The 27,112-nt window shown below is 43.3% G+C and overlaps 1 protein-coding gene across 1 annotated transcript in view; it reads right to left on the minus strand.

Moving 5' to 3' along the window:
* plg (plasminogen) overlaps positions 1-27,112 on the minus strand; it is an 83,971-nt gene that overhangs the window by 972 nt on the left and 55,887 nt on the right. The window contains exons 10-19 of the mRNA XM_060915612.1: positions 21,918-22,042; positions 21,638-21,794; positions 20,072-20,265; positions 19,189-19,334; positions 17,701-17,794; positions 17,494-17,608; positions 17,339-17,413; positions 17,103-17,243; positions 530-636; positions 240-385 (exon numbers count right to left, since the gene is read on the minus strand). Coding sequence (XP_060771595.1) covers positions 240-385; positions 530-636; positions 17,103-17,243; positions 17,339-17,413; positions 17,494-17,608; positions 17,701-17,794; positions 19,189-19,334; positions 20,072-20,265; positions 21,638-21,794; positions 21,918-22,042 — 1,300 coding nt within the window. The remainder of the gene's footprint in view (positions 1-239; positions 386-529; positions 637-17,102; positions 17,244-17,338; positions 17,414-17,493; positions 17,609-17,700; positions 17,795-19,188; positions 19,335-20,071; positions 20,266-21,637; positions 21,795-21,917; positions 22,043-27,112) is intronic.

Here is a 27,112-nt window from a genome sequence, read left to right on the forward strand (position 1 = left end):
ACGACGGAAATTACAACATATTAAAATGAGCATATTGATATAAACGTGTGATTTGCAGTTGCACTACTGTCTGAGCTGTTTTCGTACATAATCAATGTTTCATATCCAATCAGATTCAAGAATTCAACATCGCCATGGTCAAAAATAACCCAAAGGATTTATATCAGTAACTGGCGATTTCTTTCTTTGAGTTCGTGACCATTGGGTGATTCAGCAAAGGTTTTTGTGAGCATTGTTACCTGACAGCTGTCGGTTCCTCCCTCAATGTTTCCTGCACACATCTCGTGGTCCTTCACTCGGTTGTTCAGGTAGGCCGGACGGTTGCACACTTTATTTTCAATGACTGGGAACCCGGTCTCCTTCAGAGTGCCATCTCCACCCGTTCCTAGCAAACACATCACGAGAAGGACATAATTACTGGTTCCTTTTTCATGTCAACCTGACAATCAAGTCCTCAAAGACCTGAAAAACCTGCTCATATAGAGGTTGTTGATCAAAAAATGAAAACATGTGGTTGTGTGTTCTGTACCTTGGGTCTCTCCCCAGCCTGTAACGTAGCATTCTGTCTCACTGGGCACGATGTAGTCTTTCTCAGGCAAACACACTGTAGACACTTTTTCATTTATAATAGCTGGGCTGAAATGAGAGGGAGAAAGTCTTTGTGGCTTGCTTAACAACTTGATAATATAAACCTATAGTTCTGTCCAAAATGATTGGCACCCTATGTGACGATGTACAAAAATGAATGCTATCAAATGAGGGATATTTTGAGCTTTGAGCACTGTATATTTTATTTTTATATATACAGGACACTTTTTCAATGGAATAAAAACATATATTCTATTCCCTTCTAGTGGGTTTCATTCATTTGGTTTGATAGCATGCAATATTGACAGCATATCACTTATCCTACGTGTATTATGTCATGCTACCCAATGGAGAATGAGTGTGCAATATTGCTACAATATTGCACGTCGTCAAGACGACGCAACATCACATGTTGGAGCATATGCAAATATCCAATGAAAAACTTCTGCTGCACATGCTTAGAATCATTTCTTTGTCCACCAGGAAAAAGAGAAGACGAGGCTAATCCATGCTGTATTACTGCTAGGATTAGCTATGCTATAATTAAGCATGAAATAAATAAACTGAAAACTGAAACTAAAGACGTGCTTAACACCTGAAAGGTGACCAAAACTTAATTATATATTCTTCAGGCAAAAAACTGGAAAAGCAACACGTCAGAGATGTAAAACTTCCGCGCTAGCGAGCGACTGTGACAGTTTGTAAACAAACATGGCCATGAGGTTTGCGTCATTAAAAGCGTAAAATTTTGAGGGAATTTTAGCTGCCAGGTGACTCCGTTGTGTATAGCTGTTGATGTTGATTTTAAAAGTAACTAAGTAAATTATAGAGGGAAACGAATACTTAAGTCTGAGTGAAAAATACTGTGACAATCGTGTGTGGAAGAAGAGTCTGGAGACAGAAATCTTAGTTTCTCTGTTGTTAGCCTGTGCTACTTGCTTTCGACAGCACTGGCTTGACTGTGCTAGTGTTGGCCTTCGCTAACACTACTGATGAATGCTACAGCAGCTGGAAGGTGAATATGCTGATATGAAGAGAGTGTATAATAATAATAATAATAATAATAATTTTGGTTGGCTTTTTTGTGGTATATCAGATATACAGTGCTCAGCGTAAATGAGTACACCCCCCCTTTGAAAAGTAACATTTTAAACAATATCTCAATGAACAGGCGGCACGGTGGTGTAGTGGTTAGCGCTGTCGCCTCACAGCAAGAAGGTCCGGGTTCGAGCCCCATGGCCGGCGAGGGCCTTTCTGTGTGGAGTTTGCATGTTCTCCCCGTGTCCGTGTGGGTTTCCTCCGGGTGCTCCGGTTTCCCCCACAGTCCAAAGACATGCAGGTTAGGTTAACTGGTGACTCTAAATTGACCGTAGGTGTGAGTGTGAATGGTTGTCTGTGTCTATGTGTCAGCCCTGTGATGACCTGGCGACTTGTCCAGGGTGTACCCCGCCTTTCGCCCGTAGTCAGCTGGGATAGGCTCCAGCTCGCCTGCGACCCTGTAGAACAGGATAAAGCGGCTAGAGATAATGAGATGAGATCTCAATGAACATAAACTATTTCCAAAATGTTGACAAGACAAAGTTTAATAAAACATCTGTTTAACTTATAACGTGAAAGTAAGGTTAACAATATAACTTAGATTACACATTTTTCAGTTTTACTCAAATTAGGGTGGTGCAAAAATGAGTACACCCCACAACAAAAACTACTACATCTAGTACTTTGTATGGCCTCCATGATTTTTAATGACAGCACCAAGTCTTCTAGGCATGGAATGAACAAGTTGGTGACATTTTGCAACATCAATCTTTTTCCATTCTTCAACAATGACCTCTTTTAGTGACTGGATGCTGGATGGAGAGTGATGCTCAACTTGTCTCTTCAGAATTCCCCATAGGTGTTTGACTGGGTTCAGATCAGAAGACAGACTTGGCCACTGAATCACTTTCACCCTGTTCTTCTTCAGGAATCCAACAGTGGCCTTAGATGTGTGTTTAGGATCATTGTCATGTTGGAAAAGTGCATGACGACCAAGGGCATGGAGTGATGGTAGCATCTTCTCTTTCAGTATAGAGCAATACATCTGTGAATTCATGATGCCATCAATGAAATGCAGCTCCTCGACACCAGCAGCACTCATGCAGCCCCACATAAGGACACTGCCACCACCATGTTTCACTGTAGGCACCATGCATTTTTCTTTGTATTCCTCACCTTTGCGACGCCATACAGTTTTGAAGCCATCAGTTCCAAAAACATTCACAGTGGTGCTTGAAAGTTTGTGAACCCTTTAGAATTTTCTATATTTCTGCATAAATATGACCTAAAACATCATCAGATTTTCACACAAGTCCTAAAAGTAGATAAAGAGAACCCAGTTAAACAAATGAGACAAAAATATTATACTTGGTCGTTTATTTATTGAGGAAAATGATCCAATATTACATATCCTTGAGTGACAAAAGTATGTGAACCTCTAGGATTAGCTTCACCTCTAGGACTAGTTTCACCTTCAATTTGAAGGTGAAACTAGTTATTTGAAGGTGTTTTCAATCAATGGGATGACAATCAGGTGTGAGTGGGCACCCTATTTTTATTGAAAGAACAGGGATCTATCAAAGTCTGATCTTCACAACACATGTTTATGGAAGTGTATCATGGCACGAACAAAGGAGATTTCTGAGGACCTCAGAAAAAGCGTTGTTGATGCTCATCAGGCTGGAAAAGGTTACAAAACCATCTCTAAAGAGTTTGGACTCCACCAATCCACAGTCAGACAGATTGTGTACAAATGGAGGAAATTCAAGACCATTGTTACCCTGCCCAGGAGTAGTTGACCAACAAAGATCACTCCAAGAGCAAGATGTGTAATAGTCAGTGAGGTCACAAAGAACCCCAGGGTAACTTCTAAGTAACTGAAGACCTCTCTCACATTGGCTAATGTTAATGTTCATGAGTCCACCATCAGCAGAACACTGAACAACAATGGTGTGCATGACAGGGTTGCAAGGAGAAAGCCACTGCTCCCCAAAAAGAACATTGCTGCTCATCTGCAGTTTGCTGAAGATCACATGGACAAGCCAGAAGGCTATAGATAGTTTTCACTGACATCACGGCATTCCGGGGAACGCCCTCCAGCCGCCATCTTGTGGGGCAAACAAAACGGACCATCGCCATTACCAGCTACGCTATCTCGGACGAATTTATAAATTATATAGTCAGTTTTCTAAAATAAAGATCAATGTCAGCAAAATCAAGCAAACGGAAGTATATGGATACATTGGACGACATCTCACGACAACGGTATGCAGCCAAACTGGCCTTGATTGGGGGAAGTGACCCCTACGAAGTGGACAAAGATGCATTTTCAAGTGACTATGCAGGGCTGCCATCCATATCGTACCCTGATATCGTGAACTATTTCGTGAATAGTAAAAGTGCCTACACACTTGACGACCTCAAAGCATACAAGTCGCTGGAGTCATACAATTATTTTGTCTGTGGCTGGGTCCATGAAGTCCACCATATAAAAACAAGTGACAGTCGTGTCCTAATTACAGCCAAGGTATGTAAACATTGGAATTTTACAATTGATTCTTTATTTAAACAACTTACCACTTATAAAATGATCGGAGCAGACTTTGCTGTGTTTGGAAGGCTGATAATCCTTGCGGTTGATTCTTGCAAGCCATAGATTTCTCCTTTGTATGCTGAGTTTCTTTGTTTGCTCGCCTTCGTGCTCCCGTACAGTGGGAATTCCATAAAAGCTCCGCTTGACGTCATCATCTGGACAGCCGTGAATACAACAGGTGTGCACCATTGCTAGCTTTAAATAGCCTGCTTGGGTGCTTTTGAAGACTTTGTACTCGAGCGTTACAATGTGTACTCAGTGACCCGTACAGTAAGCTTGACCTGCAAGATGGCCGCCACTAGGGAATCCCCGATTCTGTGACGTCATGTGAAAACTATCTATTGGAAAAATGTTTTGTGGACTGATGAGACCAAAATAGAACTTTTTGGTTTAAATGAGAAGCGTTATATTTGGAAGAAGGAAACCGCTGCATTCCAGCATAAGAACCTTATCCCATCTGTGAAACATGGTGGTGGTAGTATCATGGTTTGGGCCTGTTTTGCTGCATCTGGGCCAGGACAGCTTGCCATCATTGATGGAACAATGAATTCTGAATTATACCAGTGAATTCTAGGGGCGGCACGGTGGTGTAGTGGTTAGCGCTGTCGCCTCACAGCAAGAAGGTCCTGGGTTCGAGCCCCGGGGCCGGCGAGGGCCTTTCTGTGTGGAGTTTGCATGTTCTCCCCGTGTCCGCGTGGGTTTCCTCCGGGTGCTCCGGTTTCCCCCACAGTCCAAAGACATGCAGGTTAGGTTAACTGGTGACTCTAAATTGACCGTAGGTGTGAATGTGAGTGTGAATGGTTGTCTGTGTCTATGTGTCGGCCCTGTGATGACCTGGCGACTTGTCCAGGGTGTACCCCGCCTTTCGCCCGTAGTCAGCTGGGATAGGCTCCAGCTTGCCTGCGACCCTGTAGAAGGATAAAGCGGCTAGAGATAATGAGATGAGATGAGATCTGTCCATGAACTGAATCTCAAGAGAAGGTGGGTCATGCAGCAAGACAATGACCCTAAGCACACAAGTCGTTCAACCAAAGAATGGTTAAAGAAGAATAAAGTTAATGTTTTGGAATGGCCAAGTCAAAGTCTTGACCTTAATCCAATCGAAATGTTGTGGAAGGACCTGAAGTGAGCAGTTTCTGTGAGGAAACCCACCAACATCCCAGAGTTGAAGCTGTTCTGTATGGAGGAATGGGCTAAAATTCCTCCAAGCCAGTGTGCAGGACAAATCAACAGTTACCGCAAACGTTTAGTTGCAGTTATTGCTGCACAAGGGGGTCACACCAGATACTGAAAGCAAAGGTTCACATACTTTTGCCACTCACAGATACAGTGCCTTGAAAAAGTATTCATACCCCTTGAACTTTTTCACATTTTTCCACCTTATAACCATGAACTTAAAAGTTTTTTATTGAGATTGTATGTGATAGACCAACACAGAGTAGCACATAATTGTGAAGTGAAACAAAAATGATAAATGGTCTTCAAAATTTGAAACAAATAAAAATCTGAAAAATGTGATGTGCATTAGTATTCAGCCCCCCTGCGTCAATACTTTGTAGAGCCACCTTTTGCTGCAATTACAGCTGCAAGTCTTTTGTGGTATGTCTCTACCAGCTTTGCACATCTAGACACTGAAATTTTTGCCTATTCTTCTTTGCAAAATAGCTCAAGCTCAGCCAGATTGGATGGAGAGCGTCTGTGAACAGCAATTTTCAAGTCTTGCCACAGATGCTCAATGGGATTTAGGTCTGGACCTTGACTGGGCCATTCTAACACATGAATATTCTTTGATCTAAACCATTCCATTGTAGCTCTGGCTGTATGTTTAGGGTCATTGTCTTGCTGGAAGGTGAATCTCCTTCCCAGTCTCAAGTCTTTTGCAGCCTCCAACAGGTTTTCTTCCAGGATTGCCCTGTATTTAGCTCCATCCATCTTCCCATCAACTCTGACCAGCTTCCCTGTCCCTGCTGAAGAAAAGCATCCCCATAGCATGATGCTGCCACCACCATGTTTCACAGTGGGGATGGTGTGTGCAGGGTGATAAGCAGTGTTAGTTTTCCGCCACACAGAGCGCTTTGCATTTAGGCCAAAAAGTTCAACTTTGGTCTCATCTGACCAAAGCAACTTCTTCCACATGTTTGCTGTGTCCCCTACATGGCTTCTGGCAAACTGCAAACGGGACTTCTTATGCCTGTCTTTCAACAATGGCTTTCTTCTTGCCACTCTTCCAAAAAGGCCAGATTTGTGGAGTGTACGACTTATAGTTGTCCTGTGCACAGATTCTCCCACCTGAGCTGTGGATTTCTGCAGCTCCTCCAGAGTGATCATGAGCCTCTTGGCTGCTTCTCTGACCAGTGCTCTCCTTGCTCGCTCTGTCAGTTTAGGTGGACGGCCATGTCTTGGTAGGTTTGCAGTTGTGCCATACTTTTTCCATTTTTGAATGATGGATTGAACAGTGCTTCTTGAGATGTTCAGAGCTTGAGATTTTTTTTATAACCTAACCCTGCTTTAAACTTCTCCAGAACTTTATCCCTGATCTGTCTGGTGAGTTCTTTGGTCTTCATGATGCTGTTTGTTCTTCAGTGTTCTCTAACAAACCACTGAGGCCTTCACAGAACAAGTGTATGCTAAGAGTAAATTACACACAGTAGGACTCTATTAACTAATTAGATGACTTCTGAAGGCAATTGATTGCACTGGATTGTATTTAGAGGTATCAGAGTACAGGGGGCTGAATACTAATGCACACCACATTTTTCAGATTTTTATTTGTTTAAAATTTTGAAGACCATTTATCATTTTCATTTCACTTCACAATTATGTGCTACTCTGTGTTGGTCTATCACATAAAATCTCAATAAGAAACTTTTAAGTTTGTGGTTGTAAGGTGGAAAAATATGAAAAAGTTCAAGGGGTATGAATACTTTTTCAAGGCACTGTATGTAATATTGGCTCATTTTCCTCAATAAGAAAATGACCAAGTATAATATTTTTGTCTCATTTGTTTAACTGGGTTCTCTTTATCTACTTTTAGGACTTGTGTGAAAATCTGATGATGTTTTAGGTCATATGCAGAAATATAGAAAATTCGAAAGGGTTCACAAATTTTCAAGCACCACTGTATCTTGGTCTCATCACTCCAGAGTATAGAGTCCCAGTAGTCTTCATCTTTGTCAGCATGGGCCCTGGCAAACTCTAGGCAGGCTTTTTTGTGCCTGGGCTTTAGGAGAGGCTTCTTTCATGGACGGCATCCATGCATGCCATTCCTCTGCAGTGTACGCCGTATTGTGTCATGGGAAATAGTCATCCCAGTTTGGCTTTCTACTTCTTTAGATGACTGCAGTGAACTTGCATGGGGATTTTCTTCAACCTTTCTCATCAGAAGATGCTCCTGTTGAGGTGTTAACTTCCGTGGACGACCTGGACGTCTCTGTGAGATGGTTGCAGTTCCCATCTCATCTCATTATCTCTAGCCGCTTTATCCTGTTCTACAGGGTCACAGGCAAGCTGGAGCCTATCCCAGCTGACTACGGGCAAAAGGCCGGGTACACCCTGGACAAGTCGCCAGGTCATCACAGGGCTGACACATAGACAGACAACCATTCACACTCACGGTCAATTTAGAGTCACCAGTTAACCCAACCTGCATGTCTTTGGACTATGGGGGAAACCGGAGCACCTGGAGGAAACCCACGCGGACAACATGCAAACTCCACACAGAAAGGCCCTCGTTGGCCACGGGGCTCGAACCCGGACCTTCTTGCTGTGAGGCGACAGCGCTAACCACTACACCACCATGCTGCCCGGTTGCAGTTACATCTTTCTTAAATTTTTGTACCACTTTTGCTACAGTCTAAGTCTGTGAGTGAGTGTTGTGTCCTCGTGTTTGTGGAAACATGGCTTAACGACAGCGTCCTGGACTGTGCCATTCAGCTAGCCCGGCTAACATGCTACCAGTCAGACAGAGCGCTAGTTGAGGGGGGGAAGACTCACGGCAGAGGACTCTGTGTTTACATCAGTGATGCCTGGTGCTGCGATGCTGTCGTGGTCTGCAAACACTGCTCACCACTGGTGGAGTTTATAATTATTAAGTGCCGGCCATTCTACCTGCCGAGGGAATTTACAGACATATTGCTGGTAGCAATATGCATCCCTCCTGGCTCCAATAACAACAGGAGTGAAGCACTGAATGAACTCTATCAGCATATCAGTGAGCAGCAGACAGCCCACCCAGATGCTTTCCTCATCCTGGCTTGGGATTTCAACCATGCAAACCCCAAGAGCGTGTTTCCAAAACTCTATGGACATATCAACCTTCCCACACGTGGAAACAATACTCTGGACAACGTTTACACCATGCATAAAGACGCCTACAAAGCCCTCTCCCTCCCCCACCTTGGGGCCTCAGATTACTCCACTGTTATGCTAATGCCAGCATACAGGCCGCTGGTTAAATTCACCAAACCAGCTACAAACCAGATACGTGTGTGGCCAGAGGGGCCCTTAGAGGCACTCCAGGACTGTTTTTCCACCACTGACTGGAGCATGTTCAGACAGGCGGCCACCTACAACAACACCACAGATCTCCAGGAGTACACGGAGACCATCACTGCCTACATGAGGAAGTGCATGGATGATGTTACAGTCACCAGAACCATCTCCATTCGGGCCAATCAGAAGCCATGGCTGACAGGGGAATTCCACAGGCTCCTGAGGGCTCGGAACGCCGCCTTCAGAGCTGGGGACGAGGTGGGCCTGAGGACAACTAGGGCCAACCTGTCATGAGGCATCAGGGTGGCCAAGAGACAGTATTCCAGGAACATTGCTGACTACTTCAACGACAGCAGAGACACCAGGAACCTGTGGCGGGGGATTCAGACCATCACAGACTACAAGCCCTCGCCGCAGACCTGTGATAACTCCACCTCCCTGCTGAATCAGTTGAACGACTTCTTTGCTCGCTTTGAGGCAGACAACAGCACCACAGCACAGAAGACCCCACCATTTCCTGGCGACCAGGTGTTGACGCTGTCCCCAGACAGCGTGAGGAGAGCTTTCAGGATGACAAATGCATGGAAAGCCCTGGGTCCTGATAACATTCCTGGTCATGTCCTGAGAGACTGTGCTGAGGAGGTCACAGATGTCTTTACAGACATCTTCAACATCTCATTGAGCCAGGCTGTTGTCCCCGCGTGCTTCAAAGCCACCACCATCATCCCATTCCTGAAGAAGCTGTCTCCCTCCTGCTTCAATGACTACCACCCTGTCGCACTCACTCCCATCCTCATGAAGTGCTTCGAGCGGCTAGTCATGCGGCATATCAAGTCTGCCCTCCCCCCCACCCTGGACCCTTTCCAGTTTGCATATCAGTCCAACCATTCAACCGATGATGCCATCTCCACTTCCCTCCACTCAGCCCTCACCCACCTGGAGACAAAAGACTCGTATGTCAGAATGCTGTTCATAGACTTTAGCTCAGCATTCAACACAATCATTCCTCAGCAGCTCATTCATAAACTGGACCAGCTGGGACTCAACACCTCCCTGTGCAACTGGCTGCTGGACTTCCTGATGGGGAGACCACAGGCTGTACGGGTCGGCAGCAACTCCTACAGCACCATCACATTGAACACGGGGGCCCCCCAAGGATGTGTGCTGAGCCCCCTCCTCTTCACTCTGCTGACCCACGACTGCACACCAACATCCAGCTCTAATCTCTTCATTAAGTTTGCGGATGACACGACTGTGGTGGGTCTCATCAACAATGGCAATGAGACAATCTACAGGAGTGAGGTGAGCTGCTTGGCAATGTTGTGCAAGGACAACAATCTCCGCCTGAATGTGGAGAAGACAAAGGAGATTGTTGTGGACTTCAGGATAGCGCACACCCTGCATGCTCCACTAACTATCGACAGTGCTGCAGTGGAGAGGGTGAGCAGCACCAAGTTTCTGGGTGTGCACATCTCTGAAGACCTGTCCTGGAGCAACAACACCGCATCACTGGCCAAAAAAGCCCAACAGCATCTGTACTTCCTCCGCAAACTGAGGAGAGCAAGAGTCTGGGCCCCTATCATGCACACATTCTACAGAGGCACCATCGAGAACATCCTGACCAGCTGCATCACCGTGTGGTACGGCGCCTGCACCGTGTCCTGCTGCAAGACTCTGCAGCGCATCGTGAGAGCAGTGGAGAGGATCATTGGTGTCTCTCTCCCTTCTCTTATGGAAATCTATAACTCCCGCCTCACCCGCAAAGCCATCAGGATTGCAGGTGACCCCACCCACCCATCTCACAGCCTCTTCAGTCTGCTGCCATCGGGGAGGAGACTGCAGAGTCTCCGGGCCAAAATCAGCAGGCTCAAGGACAGTTTCTTTCACCAGGCGGTCAGGAGGCTCAACTCCCTCCCTGTTCTGCCCCTCCTCCCCCCTCTGCCCCCTGCCACAGACTCTGCCCGCACACCCCCTGCCCCTCCCTCAGCATCTGACATGTCACCCTCACAGTCTCCCCCCCCAACACACACACACACAAACACACACATACTTTCAATGTTCATTCACACACTGAACTCAGGGACTGCACATTTCACTTTACCTCGCTCATTTGCACTATTCCACACGACCTCACCTTAACAGCTATTAGTTTATTGTTTATACTGCTTATTTCATGTTTATCTGCTATACCTCAAGTGCCCTTGACTGTTTATTTGCTCCAATTTATATGTGTGTGTTGTGTGTGTGTGTGTGTGTGTGTGTGTGTGTGTGTGTGTGTGTGTGTGTATACAGTAGGGCAAAAAAGTATTTAGTCAGCCACCAATTGTGCAAGTTCTCCCACTTAAAAAGATGAGAGAGGCCAGTAATTTTCATCATAGGTACACCTCAACTACGAGAGACAGAATGGGGGGAAAGAATCCAGGAAATCACATTGTAGGATTTTTAATGAATTAATTGGTAAATTCCTCTGTAAAATAAGTATTTGGTCACCTACAAACAAGCAAGATTTCTGGCTCTCACAGACCTGTAACTTCTTCTTTAAGAGGCTCCTCTGTCCTCCACTCGTTACCTGTATTAATGGCACCTGTTTGAACTCGTTATCAGTATAAAAGACACCTGTCCACAACCTCAAACAGTCACACTCCAAACTCCACTATGGCCAAGACCAAAGAGCTGTCAAAGGACACCAGAAACAAAATTGTAGACCTGCACCAGGCTGGGAAGACTGAATCTGCAATAGGTAAGCAGCTTGGCGTGAAGAAATCAACTGTGGGAGCAATTATTAGAAAATGGAAGACATACAAGACCACTGATAATCTCCCTCAATCTGGGGCTCCAAGCAATATCTCACCCCATGGGGTCAAAATGATCACAAGAACGGTGAGCAAAAGTCCCAGAACCACACGGGGGGGACCTAGTGAATGACCTGCAGAGAGCTGGGACCAAAGTAACAAAGGCTACCATCAGTAACACACTACGCCACCAGGGACTCAAATCCTGCAGTGCCAGACGTGTCCCCCTGCTTAAGCCAGTACATGTCCAGGCCCATCTGAAGTTTGCTAGAGAGCATTTGGATGATCCAGAAGAGGATTGGGAGAATGTCAGATGAAACCAAAATAGAACTTTTTGGTAAAAACTCAACTTGTCGTGTTTGGAGGAGAAAGAATGCTGAGTTGCATCCAAAGAACACCATACCTACTGTGAAGCATGGGGGTGGAAACATCATGCTTTGGGGCTGTTTTTCTGCAAAGGGACCAGGACGACTGATCCGTGTAAAGGAAAGAATGAATGGGGCTATGTATCGTGAGATTTTGAGTGAAAACCTCCTTCCATCAGCAAGGGCATTGAAGATGAAACGTGGCTGGGTCTTTCAGCATGACAATGATCCCAAACACACCGCCCGGGCAACGAAGGAGTGGCTTCGTAAGAAGCATTTCAAGGTCCTGGAGTGGCCTAGCCAGTCTCCAGATCTCAACCCCATAGAAAATCTTTGGAGGGAGTTGAAAGTCCGTGTTGCCCAGCGCCAGCCCCAAAACATCACTGCTCTAGAGGAGATCTGCATGGAGGAATGGGACAAAATACCAGCAACAGTGTGTGAAAACCTTGTGAAGACTTACAGAAAAGGTTTGACCTCTGTCATTGCCAACAAAGGGTATATAACAAAGTATTGAGATGAACTTTTTTTATTGACCAAATACTTATTTTCCACTAGAATTTGCAAATAAATTCTTTAAAAATAAGACAATGTGATTTTCTGGATTTTTTTTTCTCATTTTGTCTCTCATAGTTGAGGTTTTCCTATGATGAAAATTACAGGCCTCTCTCATCTTTTTAAGTGGGAGAACTTGCACAATTGGTGACTGACTAAATACTTTTTTGCCCCACTGTATATGCATGTGTGTGTGTGTGTGTGTGTGTGTGTGTGTGTGTGTGTGTGCAGGCCTGCCGACAGGGGGGGACAAACGGGTATGTTGTCCCGGGCCCAGGAATGGGGGGGACCCAGAACTGGGCTCTCATGAAGTTGCGATTATTTTATTTCATTTCAAAATGTGTTGATTTGGGGGAGAAATGTGCTATATTTGCATTCAATAAATGATTTCTAGATCTTTTGCCTTTATTGTCTTTGAAAAAGGCGTCAAGAACCCCCTACCACCCCTAATGCAAAAATGGTTTGGTCTGACTCTTTGATTAAGGGGAAAAAAACGACATCGTTCGATCATAGCGCTTCGACAATCAGCGTGCGTGCCATTTGCCAACATGCACAAGTCAGGAGCACAGAACAGAAAAGAAAAGAGAAAAAGAGAGGAAGAAACCAAGAGACTCAGGGGCTCATTGCATAAATATTTTAAAAAAGATTCAGATGATGCAGCAGGTACTAGCAAAGGCAGTGGGGCAGCTGAGCCAGGTAAGACCAGTGTTGGGCACGTTACTTTCAAAAAGTAATTAGTTATAGTTACTAGTTACTTTTCCCAAAAAGTAACTGAGTTAGTAACAGAGTTACTATAACTAATTACTATAACTAATTACTGGCCACTGACGAGGACAAACGCTTTGTTCCTCGACATAATGTGCATTGCACGTAAACACTCTTGCCTTTTATTTCAAGTAATGAAAAGTAATGGCTGTATTTCCAATGTGAAAACGCAGTGCTGGGCTGACCGCTCGCCATCGCTGTGTCTTCCGATTGAAAGAGCGCGCAGTAGTGCAGTAGGCGTGGCCTACCTACGTATGTTGTCCAAATCTACTCTGATTGGCTTACTGTGCCGTTGTCTCGTGTCTCCCCGCCCCACACGAAAGCAGAGTAAAGAAAGGCTGAACAAGCAGCATGCCAGATGAGAACAGCTTTAATAAAGTAACGCATAGTATTTTATTGTAAGTAACGGGAACGGCGTTATAACGATGTAAAAAGTAATTACTCATCTCATTATCTCTGGCCGCTTTATCCTTCTACAGGGTCGCAGGCAAGCCGGAGCCTATCCCAGCTGACTACGGGCGAAAGGCGGGGTACACCCTGGACAAGTCACCAGGTCATCACAGGGCTGACACATAGACACAGACAACCATTCACACCCACATTCACACCTACAGTCAATTTAGAGTCACCAGTTAACCTAACCTGCATGTCTTTGGACTGTGGGGGAAACCGGAGCACCCGGAGGAAACCCACGCGGACACGGGGAGAACATGCAAACTCCACACAGAAGGGCCCTCGCCGGACCCGGGGTTCGAACCCGGGGTTCGAACCCAGGACCTTCTTGCTGTGAGGCGACAGCGCTAACCACTACACCACCGTGCCGCCCAAGTAATTACTCATTACTAAAAAAAAGTAACGCCGTTAGTAACGCCGTTTATTTCTAAAACCGTTATTCCCATCACTGGGTAAGACACAGCCAACTTTTTCCAGCCCCCTAAAGTAACCCCAACCAAGGCACGCGCGGCACGCAATTCATGTTACAAACGAGGGGAGAGCAAGTCACACTGAACACCATATCAAACGCACAGGGCATTGAATCATTTCATAACCACAACGGCTTAATAACATTGTGTTTCATATATCTGATTGAAGCTAAGAATATTCACATTAGCCCGCAATCATATCCCGCCGTTTCTCAAGCGGTGTGTTCTTCTCTGCTTTTCACACTGGACAGTACGCACACACGCACAACAAAAGTCCGGTGCATTGCATTTCGCACCTGAATAGTTGCAGACTAAGGAAATGTTAAAATGTTAAAACTGTAAAAATGTTGAAATGCTAAAATGAAATGGTTGTTGACCGGTTGAATGGTTTTTGAATACCTGTCATTTAAGGGTTGGAGTGAGTAGAGACTGGGATAAGAGAGGTGGGTGTGTGTGTGGGTTGGCCCGGGGGGGGGGGCCCATTCAGAGCATTTTGTCCCGGGCCCAGCCAAAGCTGTCAGCGGCCCCCTGTGTGTGTGTGTGTGTGTGTGTGTGTATACATACACACACACACACACACACACACATACATATATATATATATATATATATATATATATATATATATATATATATATATATAAATAAAAGTGTTTAGTCTATGTCTAGTTCTTATCTAGAGTGTTTATACTGTTTATATTGTTTATTTCATTTATTCTATTTTTATTTATTGCATTGCCTGTTTGCACCGTGGGTCAGAGAGGACTGAAATTTCATCTGTGCTGTATGTCAAGCATGTATAGCATATTTGACAATAAAGTTGACTTGACTTGACTACAGTATTCTGACTGATAAGCAAAGCTTTGCTGATCATCTTCTAGCCTTCACCTTTGTGGTGTAAAGAAATTATTTTCTTTGGGGAATTCTGAAGAAATAAGTTGAGCATCACTCTCCATCCATGCATCCAGTCACTAAAAGAGGTCATTGTTGAAGAATGGAAAAAGATTGATGTTGCAAAATGTCGACAACTTGTTCATTCCATGCCTAGAAGACTTGGTGCTGTCATTAAAAATCATGGAGGCCATACAAAGTACTAGATATAGTAGTTTTTGTTGTGGGGTGTACTCATTTTTGCACCACCCTAATTTGAGTAAAACTGAAAAAATGTGTAATCTAAGTTATATTATTAACCTTACTTTCACGTTATAAGTTAAACAGATGTTTTATTAAACTTTGTCTTGTCAACATTTTGGAAATTGTGTGTTCATTGAGATATTGTTTAAAATGTTACTTTTCAAAGGGGGTGCACTCATTTACACTGAGCACTGTATTTTATTCAGCTAGCATGATATTGAACTTGTCCTTGACTCGTTCAATATCATGCTAGCAGAATGGACTATATCTGATCTACATTGTCTTGCAAAAGTATTCATCCCCCTTGGTGTTTGTCCTGTTTTGTCACATTACAAGCTGCCACCACCATGCTTCACTGTAGGAATGGTGTTCTCAGGGTGTTGGGTTTGTGCCACACATGGCATTTCCCATGATGGCCAAAAAGATCAATTTTAGTCTCATTTGACCAGAGAATCTTCTTCCATGGGTTTGGGGAGTCTGACACATTCTGTTAGGCAAACTTCAAATGTGTTTTCTTAAGCAATGGCTTTTTTCTGGCCACTCTTCCATAAAGCCCCGCTCTGTGGAGTGTATGGCTTAAAGTGGTCCTAAGGATAGATACTTCCGTCTCCACTGTGGATCTTTGCAGCTTCTTCAGTGTTATCTTTGGTGTTTTTGTTGGGTCTCTGATTAATGCCTTCCTTGTCCAGTCTGAGTTTTGGTGGGCAGCCTTCTCTTGTCAGGTTTGTAGTGGTGCCATATTCTGTCCATTTTGCTATAATGGATTTAATGGTGCTCTGTGGGATATTCAAAGTTTGGGATATTTTTTATAATCCAACCCTGAGCTATATTTCTCCACAACTTTGTCTCTGGCCTGTTTGGAGGCTCCTTGGTTTTCATGTTGCTTGCTTAGTAGTGTTGCAGAGTCAGGGTCCTTCCAGAACAGGTTGATTTATACAGACATCATGTGACAGATCATGTGACACTTTGATTGCACACAGGTGGATCTTAATCAACTAATTATGTGACTTATGAAGTGAATTGGTTGGACCAGCTCTTATTTAGGGGTTTCATGCAAAAGAGGGTGAATACCTATGCACACTCCAGATTTCTGTTTTTCATCTTATTGTTTGTGTCACAATAAAACAACAATGTGCACCTTTAAAGTGGTAGGCATGTTGTGTAAATCAAGTGGTGCTAACCCTCCAAAAATCCATTTTAATTCCATCTTGTAATGTTACAAAACAGGACAAACACCAAGGGGGATGACCACTTTTGCAAGACACTGTACCACTCAACGCCAGCCAATATTATTTAAATATGAACATTATCAAAGTTTTCTTGTTATTATTGCCCTTAGTATGGTTAATATGAAATACTTAAGCCTCTTATGTATTTCATAATCATATCTTGTGTCGATCAACAACGTTCTGTCTCTTCTGTATTCAAAGACCAGAAAGAGTCTTCACATATGCGACCAAATTAGGTAGACGGACAGATAGGTTGGCTGTAGTTTTTAGTTATTTTAGTCAGAAATCATGAAGTATTTAAAGGCAAAAACAGAGATTCTTAGACTGACAGCTATTTTGAAAAACAAAATACTCTTTCCCCCCCACAGTTTTTAAGAGAAAAATTAAAACATTAGTTAAAAATCAGAAGTCCTTAACTTTTGATTGATTTTTTTTTTAGCATGTTGATACTCTATTTTTTCCTCCCTCATCATTTTTGCTCATTTTTCCAAAGGGTGCTAATACTTCTCAAATACACTATATTGTTCTGCAGTCTAAGCTGAAGTGGTCAACGAACATTTCATTTTTCAGATCCTTCCCATACAAGGTCTAGAAATCATAACTAAACTACTGCTGCAGAAAAAATTACTCACCTTTCCAGCTTGAGTAGCGCAATATCTGTTCCTGCTGGCCCCTTTATAATCTTCTCCAGGTCTCGGACCTGTTTGGACGGCTCAAGTGCGGTTTCTGTATGGATTCCCAAGTATACTTTGTAGAAAGATGGTCTGTTTGATCTGGGGAATAAGTATAAATATGTCACCATCAAGACAAGATGTTGTTGAAGACCAAACTCGTGATTTCTGATAAGTGACATCGCTCTGTAACTCACGGTTCAAGGCAGTGAGCTGCTGTAAGAACCCACTGAGCATCGATTAAAGTTCCTCCACAGAAGTGCCTGCCATTTCTATAATACACAGTTACAGTCAACACAGTGTGGACACGGATGTGGTCGACAATTGCTGTAATATGTTTACAGATTCCTACCTGGTTCTGAGACTGATCTGCCAAGGCCAGGAGTTAGGTTTAGAGACGCATCCTCCAACGATCCGGCCAAAGCACCGTCTTGGTTTTACTGTTGGCTGTCCACATTTTGGTGTATCTGTTGGGAAAATGGTTGCTCGTATTTCAGACCTCTGCTATGCTAAGAACCCATAACATCAGGAAGTCAGGTAGAGGAAAGACAGTTCATACCACATTCTGGAACCTCACAGTAGTCCCACTTCTTGCTGGGATCCGTAGTGTAACACCAAGGTCCATTTGGGTCATTATCAGGATTTCTGCAATTCTAGCCATTGGAAATAATAATAATAATAATAATAATAATAATAATAATAATAATAATAATAATAATGATAAATTACAATAGTATGGGAACTTTTTCCTGAAGGATAGTGTTAAGGATAGTGCATTTTTGAAAGTTTATTCTAAGAGGCATCAGCTGTCAGAAAGCCTGTTTTTATTAGTCTTATCAAGTTGATTTAACACCTCAGTTAAATAATGCAGACTTTCATCATGATAAGTTTGTAGTATGACATTTCCTGGCTGACTTATGTTAGAATTTAAGTAAGGCCCTGAAGTGTGCAGGGTTCCAGGGCGAATGAGGGCTGAACCCGGGTCGTACCGGGCTGTGCTTGGGCTCACTAGAAAGGTCTCATTGAGCCGGAGAATACAAAATTTTCTTCATTTAATTTTTTTTTCCAGGCAGCACAGTGGCATAATGATTAGCACTGTTGCTTCACAGCAAAAAGGTTCTGGGTTTGAGCCCAGTGGTGGATGGGGGCCTTCCTGTGTGGAGTTTGTATGTTCTCCCCGTGTCTGCGTGGGTTTCCTCTGGGTGCTCTGGTTTCCCCCACAGTCCAAAGACATGCAGGTTAAGCTAATTGGTGGATCTAAATTGGCCATAGGTGTGAGTGTGAGTGGTTGCTTGTCTCTATGTGTCAGCCCTGCAATGACCTGGTGACTTGTCCAGGGTGTACCCTGCCTCTCGTCCATAGTCAGCTGGGATAAGCTCCAGCTTGCCCGCGACCCTGCACAGGATAAGCAGTTGCGGATGATGGATGGATGGATATTTTTTTCAAAACTACAGTGTAAAAATCAAACCATGAACCCAGTGTCATGAATCGAATTGAATCATGAATTGGGTGAATCGTTACATGGCTACTAATAAGTACTGTGTTATACATAGCTTTGTAGTGCTTGAGATTGGTGTCGGTCTCAAGACCACTTTTTGAAGGTCTCGATCTTGTGTTGGAATCGACTGTATTTTTACTCAGTCTTGTCTCAGTCTCAGACAGAGAGGACTCGTGAATTTATTTCAAGACCAGTCAAGACCATGACTGAGGGGATTTCACTAAATTGCCTGTGTATTGTCTGATTTATTTGTTAACATCATTACTGTGATTGGATGAAAAATTTCCTGCTTCAAATGTGACTCATTGCTAATTTGAAAATTTTCTTCCTGCTAACAGCTGTCACCGCTCCCCCACCCCCTTCACACCCACTGGTCTGGTCCTGGCTTTGACTTGATCTCAACCCTTCAAAGTCCTGGTCTTGTCTTGGTCTCGATACACTTTGGTCTTGGTCATGACTTGGTCTCGGTTTAGGTGGTCTTGACTACAACACTAAGTATAAGTATAGCTAGTATATAATTAGTAATAAAGTCCAAGCTCCATGACCTACATTCGACTCCAGACCCTTCTCAGGGTGAAGGGAAGGTTTAAATGTGGTCCTGTGGGGGGTTGTGGCACTCCACTCTTGGCAGGTCACTCCCAATGTGGTCCTTGATACTGAACCTCGATAATCTACTCCGTTGCCAAGTTTGCAATCTTTAAAAAAAAAAATCACAAGCAGTATTAGAAATCAAACTGAAAGGAAAATCCCACAAAGTTCATAGCACAATGGATAATGATGCTTCAAATGAGGGCAAAAGTTTGTACACTGTTGGATGACAACAAAGACGGCAAAATTATTTTATAGCAATAATGAAAAATCTACAGATTTGCTGAAAAGTTTGCACTTTGCTTTACGAATGTGATATAATTATCATCTGCCAACTTGTACTGGCATTTTTAAATTTTTGTTTGCCCCATTTCCTCCACAGTTTGGTCATTTTGATAATTCCAACCCATTATCTAGCACCCTCCTATCACATGAGAGCTACCAACTGGAGAGGGTGAAAGCTAGCACGTTTCCTCCAAGACATGTGAAACCAGCACATCTTTTCAAAGCTGCTGCTGTAACTCACACCTAGGAAAGCCCTGTCTGCTCTCCTCCACTTATAGTACATGAGCTCACACATGCCAATAATTGGCTAGTGTGGCTGTGATTGACAGGAGAGAGAGAGTAATGGCATCCCTTCCACTCAGACTGCATGGCCAATTACACTCTCTTGAACTCTTGATGGCTGTGACATCACAGGGATTCGAAGTCTTGGGAATCTTGCTTGTTGCTAAATTGTAAAAAGGATCACATTTTCATTTTTTACATCCAAGAACCATGAAGGATACAAACTTTTGCACTCAGCTGTCTTTTTCCAGGTAGGTTTGTTTTCATAAAGACAGACCTGTGTTTTGTGCAGGAGTAGGGGCCTGTGGTATGGGGACCAAGGGGATAGTTCCACTCTGATTGGGCTGAGTGGGGCGAACGCTATCACAGCGCTCTATGTTACAAAACTCCCAGCGCACAAAGGGGTCAGTGGTGTAGCACCATGGAGCCCTGTCACCATCAGGGTTCCTGCACAGGTTTCTTCTCAAGTCTCTGTGTGGTGAAAGAGAAATATGGATTTAAACATATAATCAGAAGTTGTCATGGGGTGAATTGAAGATAACAGTATTGAAATTTGAAGTCCAAACAGTTACAGCTTAAACTACTAAGTCACATCTCAAAATTGCATGCCTAGGCCAGAACTCCTGAATGCAATTCAGAAACTGAATCCAGAATCCTGATGGTTTGCAGTGTTGTCCTCTTGGAGGATACACTTATACACTTTGAACTTCTTAAAATTCTGAATTGATCTTTAATAAACTGTCAAATAGAGGTAATAGAGGCAATTTACCCAGAAACCGTTGGGGATCCAATTTTTTTTTTTTTTTTGGTGAGAGATTTTTGATTGCTTTACAGTTTGTCCCTCTTGGGGAACCCTTAAGGGTTCTACATAGGACCCCATAGCAGTGTGTTCCCTTATAAAGGAGACTTACTTTTAAATAACAACCTTTAACAATGTGGAAAAACCCACGTGGAACAATTTTTAGTTCATAGGGCCGTAGGCCAGGCCCGATGAGCTAATAAAATTATGCGTCGCCGTCCATTGTCGTCATCCGTCCACAATTTACAAAAATTGCTACAGGATCAATCGGATTTCCATCAAACTTGTCTACAACGTTCCCCAAGTGGGCATGCATAAAAATTGTCAAGATGGTGGCGCCACTTGTCATATTTACAATTTTATGGGCATCTGAAATTTTTGGGTGACTCGTCACATTAAACGCTACTCTTCGTAAACTGCTGGGACGTTTTCACTGAAACTCGTCTAGAAGACTCTAAAGACATATACCAACAAGAGTTATTCACCAGGTGGTGCCACCTACCATGGATGAGACTACCGAGGGGTCACGTGCAATTTCACGAAAATCACTACTCCTCTTACAGGAGTGATCAGATTTTGATCAAATTCATAGGGAATGTTCCCCAGGTTGGTATGTATAAAAGTTGTCAAGATGGTGGCACTACCTGTCAAATTTAACATTTTATGGGCATTTTAAATTTTTGGGTGACTCGTCACATTTAAACGCTACTCTTCGTAAACTGCTGAGACGTTTTCACTGAAACTCACCCAGAAGACTCTAAAGACATATACCAACAAGAATTGTTCACCAGGTGGTGCCACCTGCCATGGATGCGGCTAAAGAGGGGTCATATGCAATTTCACAAAAATCGCCACTCCTCTTACAGGACTGATCGTATCTTAAACTCACACACAACAACAGTGGCCAGTTTGAGCTACAGCCTCATTGAGGCTATTTTTTTTCTAAGAGTAGTGAAAAAATGGTTCTTTCTCAAAGGTTTCTTTGGATATTTAAAGGTTATAAACTTTTTAATTCAATTCATTTTACAGCATCCTTTGCCTTACGCATTAGGGAAAGCCTGTGGTGTCTTTGAATGTTTATGAGGTGTCAGAGAGCTCCAGAACTGGCACTTCTTCCCACTGATGGTCTGTGACGTGACTCCACGGTATGAGCTGCCATCTCCTATGTAACAGTCCTCCTCTGGAGCAATAACTGGTTCTTCTGTAAATGCATTTGCATTCTATAAATAATATTTAAATAGTAACACACTCATCGTGTGTATGTAAGATGCATGATGAATAATAGCAAGGGAGGAAGTGAATCCTGGCTGTACAGAAGGCCGACCTGGGCGTGGCTCATCCCCACATCTCGGTATACTGCAGTACTCCCAGCGGGTTTCTGGGTCAGTGGTGTAACACCACGGACTCCTCTCTTTGTTAGGGTTTCTGCAGTAGTTGTTTTCCAGACCTCTGCAACAGACAGTACAGTGCTATTTGGCAATTTTAGCATGAGTTCATAATTTTAATTGTTGTTACAATTGTTACACCACACTTTTAACTTAAATTACACAGTATCTCAAAGTAGTTAAAAACAATTCGGCAAGATCCATGGTATGGCAATACTGCCATACACTTTTACACTCAAAGCATTTATCAGTTTGTTGTGCAATCCTACAGCAGAGGATTTCTGTATCCAAGTAGAACAAGCTTATCACAACAGAGTTCTTGTTGGAAACCATTTGTAAACAGAAAGCATGCTTTTATATGATCTGCCCCGAAACTCCAGCCAGAGTCCTATGCTCCGCTACTACTGGCCGCCTGGCCCGTCCTCCTCTCCATTCCTTCCCAGCCCACTCAAGACTCCTGTTTGTCCTGGTTCCTCATTGGTGAAATGACCTTCCCATTAAGGTCAGAACTGCCAACTCCCTGACCACTTTCAAGCGCAGACTGAAGACTCACCTCTTCAGGCTGCACCTCTCCCCTGCTTCCCTGCCCATTGTGTAACTGCATTTCAGTCTAGACCAACTCAGGCTGTGTATGGTCTAGCCTGGGGTTAGCTGTTTTGAGTTCTCTATTTAGTTATACATTATATGGTTGGTTTGTTTCCTTGGCTGTTTGAGTATTGGTATTTCAACAGAATATTACACTAGGTAATGCTGTCACTTGTTCAGTTGGCACTAGAACTTTCTTGTCTAGAAGTTCAGCACTTTGTGTACCTGACTTTTGCACTCATTGTATGTCACTCTGGATAAGAGCATCTGCTAAATGCCATGTAATATGTAAAGGGTTCCTGCCCAGCGGATCCCACCCTGGTGCACAGCATCACTGGGGGTGAATGGGAGTGTAGGCTGTTGGGATTTGCATGGAAATGATACAGTCCCCTCTGAAAGCATTGGAAAAGTAAGGCCAATTGTTTTGTTTTGGGAGTGTTTGGTGATTGATCAGGGTAGCACAGTGGTGTAGTGGTTAGCACTGTCACCTCACAGCAAGAAGGTCCTGGGTTCAAGCCCAGTGGCCAATGGGGGCCTTTCTGTGTGCAGTTTGCATGTTCTCCCCATGTCCAGCTTAGGTTAATTGGTGTTCTAAATTGACCGTAGGTGTGAATGTGAATGGTTGTTTGTCTCTATGTGTCAGCCCTGCAATGACCTGGTGACTTGTCCAGGGTGTACCCTGCCTCTTGCCCATAGTCAGCTGGGATAGGCTCCAGCTTGCCTGCAACCCTGCACAGGATAAGTGGTTATGGATCATGGATGGATGGTGATTGCTAAAACCATCTACTTTTTTCCCCCTGATGAAGTCCTTTGTTGTGTTGGCAATGTGTTTGGATCATGAGTTATTCCTTTCTTTCTCCACAAAGGCAGTGTCACTGCCTTGCTGCATGAAGCAGTTCCTCTGAATTAGACTGAATGTATTTCTCTGTAAATTGGCAGACAGAATGTTTCTGTAGACCTCTCAATTCATTCTGCTGCTACCATCATGAGTTCCATCATGAAGAAAGATTAAGGAGTCCATGCCAGAAGCAGCCATGCAAGTCCAATCCATGACACTACCTCCACCGTGTTTTACCAGTAAGCTTATATGTTTTGAATTATAAGCAGATCCTTTCTTTTTCCACACTTTGGTAGAGGTTAATCTTGGTTCCAGAACTTTTGTGGCTCATCTCTGTATTTCTTTTTTATCAAGTCCAATCTGGCCTTCTGGTTTTTACTGCTGATGAGTGGTTTGCATCTTGAGGCAAGACTTATATATTTCTGCTCTGGAAATCTTCTTTGAATGGTGGATTGTGACACCTTCACATCTGCCCTGTGGAGATTGTTGGTGATGTCAATGATTGTTGTTTTTAGGGCTTTTCTTCACTGCTCTCACAATGTTTAACATCAACTGCTGTTGTTTTCTTTGGCTGACCTGTTCCATGTCTGATTGTTAGTCTGGTTGTTAGGTTTCTTTCTTTTTTAAGGCATTCCAAAATATATTGGTTATGCTCAGTGCTTGTGCAATGACCCTGATCGGTTTTCCTTCTTTTCTCAGCTTGAAAATGGCTTGCTATTAAGAAGGTTCTGGGTTCAAGCCCAGTGGCTGACAGGGGCCTTTCTGTGTGGAATTTGCATGTTCTCCCCATGTCTGTGTGGGTTTCCTCTGGGTGATCTGGTTTCCCCCACAGTCCAAAGACATGCAGTTAAGCTAATTGGCTACCCTAAATTGCCCATAGGTGTGAAAGTGTGTGTGAATGGTTGTTTCCCAAGCCCAGAAATGGGAAAGTTGTGGCAGGAAGGGCATCTGGCGTAAAACTATGCATCAATTAATATGACATGTGGATCAATAGGGTTCATATGGACCCCGACCTGGCAACAGTGCTGGGCGAGGAGGAGGAGGAAGACGATGACTTGCTATTCTTCCATAGGCAGCTCTCTGGTCTTCATGTTGGTTTATCCTTTTTAGCACAACATATAGTCTTCACAGGCAAAACTCAGCACTCAAAACAAGAGTAGACCTTCAGGGATATTAATTACTTAAATAATCAATCTAACAGGAATCACCTAGCCAACAAGAAACACCTGTCAGTCACATCTCATCTCATTATCTCTAGCCGCTTTTATTTTTGACACATGGAAAAATGGGTGGGTGCAAACAAAATTGATCAATATATCAAAACACATTTAGATATAAATATTAAGAAATGAAAGCTGAAATTCTAACAGCTCATGTTTGGTTTTTGATCTCAAACCCAAATATCTTCAGAGGATAGTAAAAACAAAAGAATTGGCCTTCCAATACTTTTGGAGGGGGCTCAATATTTATTGACCATTATTCAGGCATTGTTTGTCCCACTTGGACACATGGCTTTCCTCTGAAGATATTTGGGTTTGAGATCAAAAACCAAACATGAGCTGTTAGAATCTCTCAAAGAGGCTGAACCTCATTACCAACAACTATCCATTATCTGTAACTGCTTATCCTGTGCAGGGTTGTGGGCAAGCTGGAGCGTATCCCAGCTGACTATGGGCGAGAGGCAGGGTATGCCCTGGACAAGTCGCCAGGTCATCACAGGGCTGACACAGAGATAAACAACCATTCACACTCACACCTAGAGCCACCAATTAGCCTAACCTGCATATCTTTGAACTGTGGGGAAAACCAGAGCGCCTGGAGGAAACCCATACAGACATGGGAAGAACATGTAAACTCCACACAGAAAGGCCCCTGTCAGCCAATGGGCTTGAACCCAGGACCTTCTTGCTGTGAGGTGATAGTGCTAACCACTACACCACCGTGTCACTTACAGTGGTGCTTGAAAGTTTGTGAACCCTTTAGAATTTTCTATATTTCTGCATAAATATGACCTAAAACATCATCAGATTTTTACACAAGTCCTAAAGGTAGATAAAGAGAACCCAGTTAAACAAATGAGACAAAAATATTATACTTGGTCATTTATTTATTGAGGAAAATGATCCAATATTACATATCTGTGAGTGGCAAAAGTATGTGAACCTCTAGGATTAGCAGTTAATTTGAAGGTGAAATTAGAGTCAGGTGTTTTCAATCAATGGGATGACAATCAGGTGTGAGAGGGCACCCTGTTTTATTTAAAGAACAGGGATCTATCAAAGTTTGATCTTCACAACACATGTTTGTGGAAGTGTATCATGGCACAAACAAAGGAGATTTCTGAGGACCTCAGAAAAAGTGTTGTTGATGCTCATCAGGCTGGAAAAGGTTACAAAACCATCTCTAAAGAGTTTGGACTCCACCAATCCACAGTCAGACAGATTGTGTACAAATGGAGGAAATTCAAAGCTATTGTTACCCTCCCCAGGAGTGGTCGACCAACAAAGATCACTCCAAAATTAAGGCGTGTAATAGTCAGCGAGGTCACAAAGGACCCCAGGGTAACTTCTAAGCAACTGAAGACCTCTCTCACATTGGCTAATGTTAATGTTCATCAGTCTACCATCAGGAGAACACTGAACAACAATGGTGTGCATGGCAGGGTTGCAAGGAGAAAGCCACTGCTCTCCAAAAAGAACATTGCTGCTCGTCTGCAGTTTGCTAAAGATCATGTGGACAAACCAGAAGACTATTGGAAAAATGCTTTGTGGACGGATGAGACCAAAATAGAACTTTTTGGTTTAAATGAGAAGCGTTATGTTTGGAGAAAGGAAAACACTGTATTCCAGGATAAGAACCTTATCCCATCTGTGAAACATGGTGGTGGTAGTATCATAGTTTGGGCCTGTTTTGCTGCATCTGGGCCAGGACGGCTTGCCATCATTGATGGAACAATGAATTCTGAATTATACCAGCGAATTCTAAAGGAAAATGTCAGGACATCTGTCCATGAACTGAATCTCAAGAGAAGGTGGGTCATGCAGCAAGACAACGACCCTAAGCACACAAGTCGTTCTACCAAAGTATGGTTAAAGAAGAATAAAGTTAATGTTTTGGAATGGCCAAGTCAAAGTCCTGACCTTAATCCAATCAAAATGTTGTGGAAGGACCTGAAGCGAGCAGTTCATGTGAGGAAACCCACCAACATCCCAGAGTTGAAGCTGTTCTGTACGGAGGAATGGGCTAAAATTCCTCCAAGCCGGTGTGCAGGACTGATCAACAGTTACCAGAAATGTTTAGTTGCAGTTATTGCTGCACAAGGGGGTCACACCAGATATTGAAAGCAAAGGTTCACATACTTTTGCCACTCACAGATATGTAATATTGGATCATTTTCCTCAATAAATAAATGACCAAGTATAATATTTTTGTCTCATTTGTTTAACTGGGTTCTCTTTATCTACTTTTAGGACTTGTGTGAAAATCTGATGATGCTTTAGGTCATATTTATGTAGAAATATAGAAAATTCTAAAGGGTTCACAAACTTTCAAGCACCACTGTACCAACAACCAATTACTTAAAAAAAAAAAAAGCTTTGGCTGGGTAATGGTTCTAAAGGGGTTGTACATGGAAGCATTTACTCTTACTCTAGAGGGACCAAAAAGCAAACAAAAGAACACTGCTAGATGAAACCACTTTTACCTTTGTAG

The sequence above is a fragment of the Neoarius graeffei genome, chromosome 3, assembly GCF_027579695.1.
Source record: "Neoarius graeffei isolate fNeoGra1 chromosome 3, fNeoGra1.pri, whole genome shotgun sequence".
Classification (NCBI taxonomy): domain Eukaryota; kingdom Metazoa; phylum Chordata; class Actinopteri; order Siluriformes; family Ariidae; genus Neoarius; species Neoarius graeffei.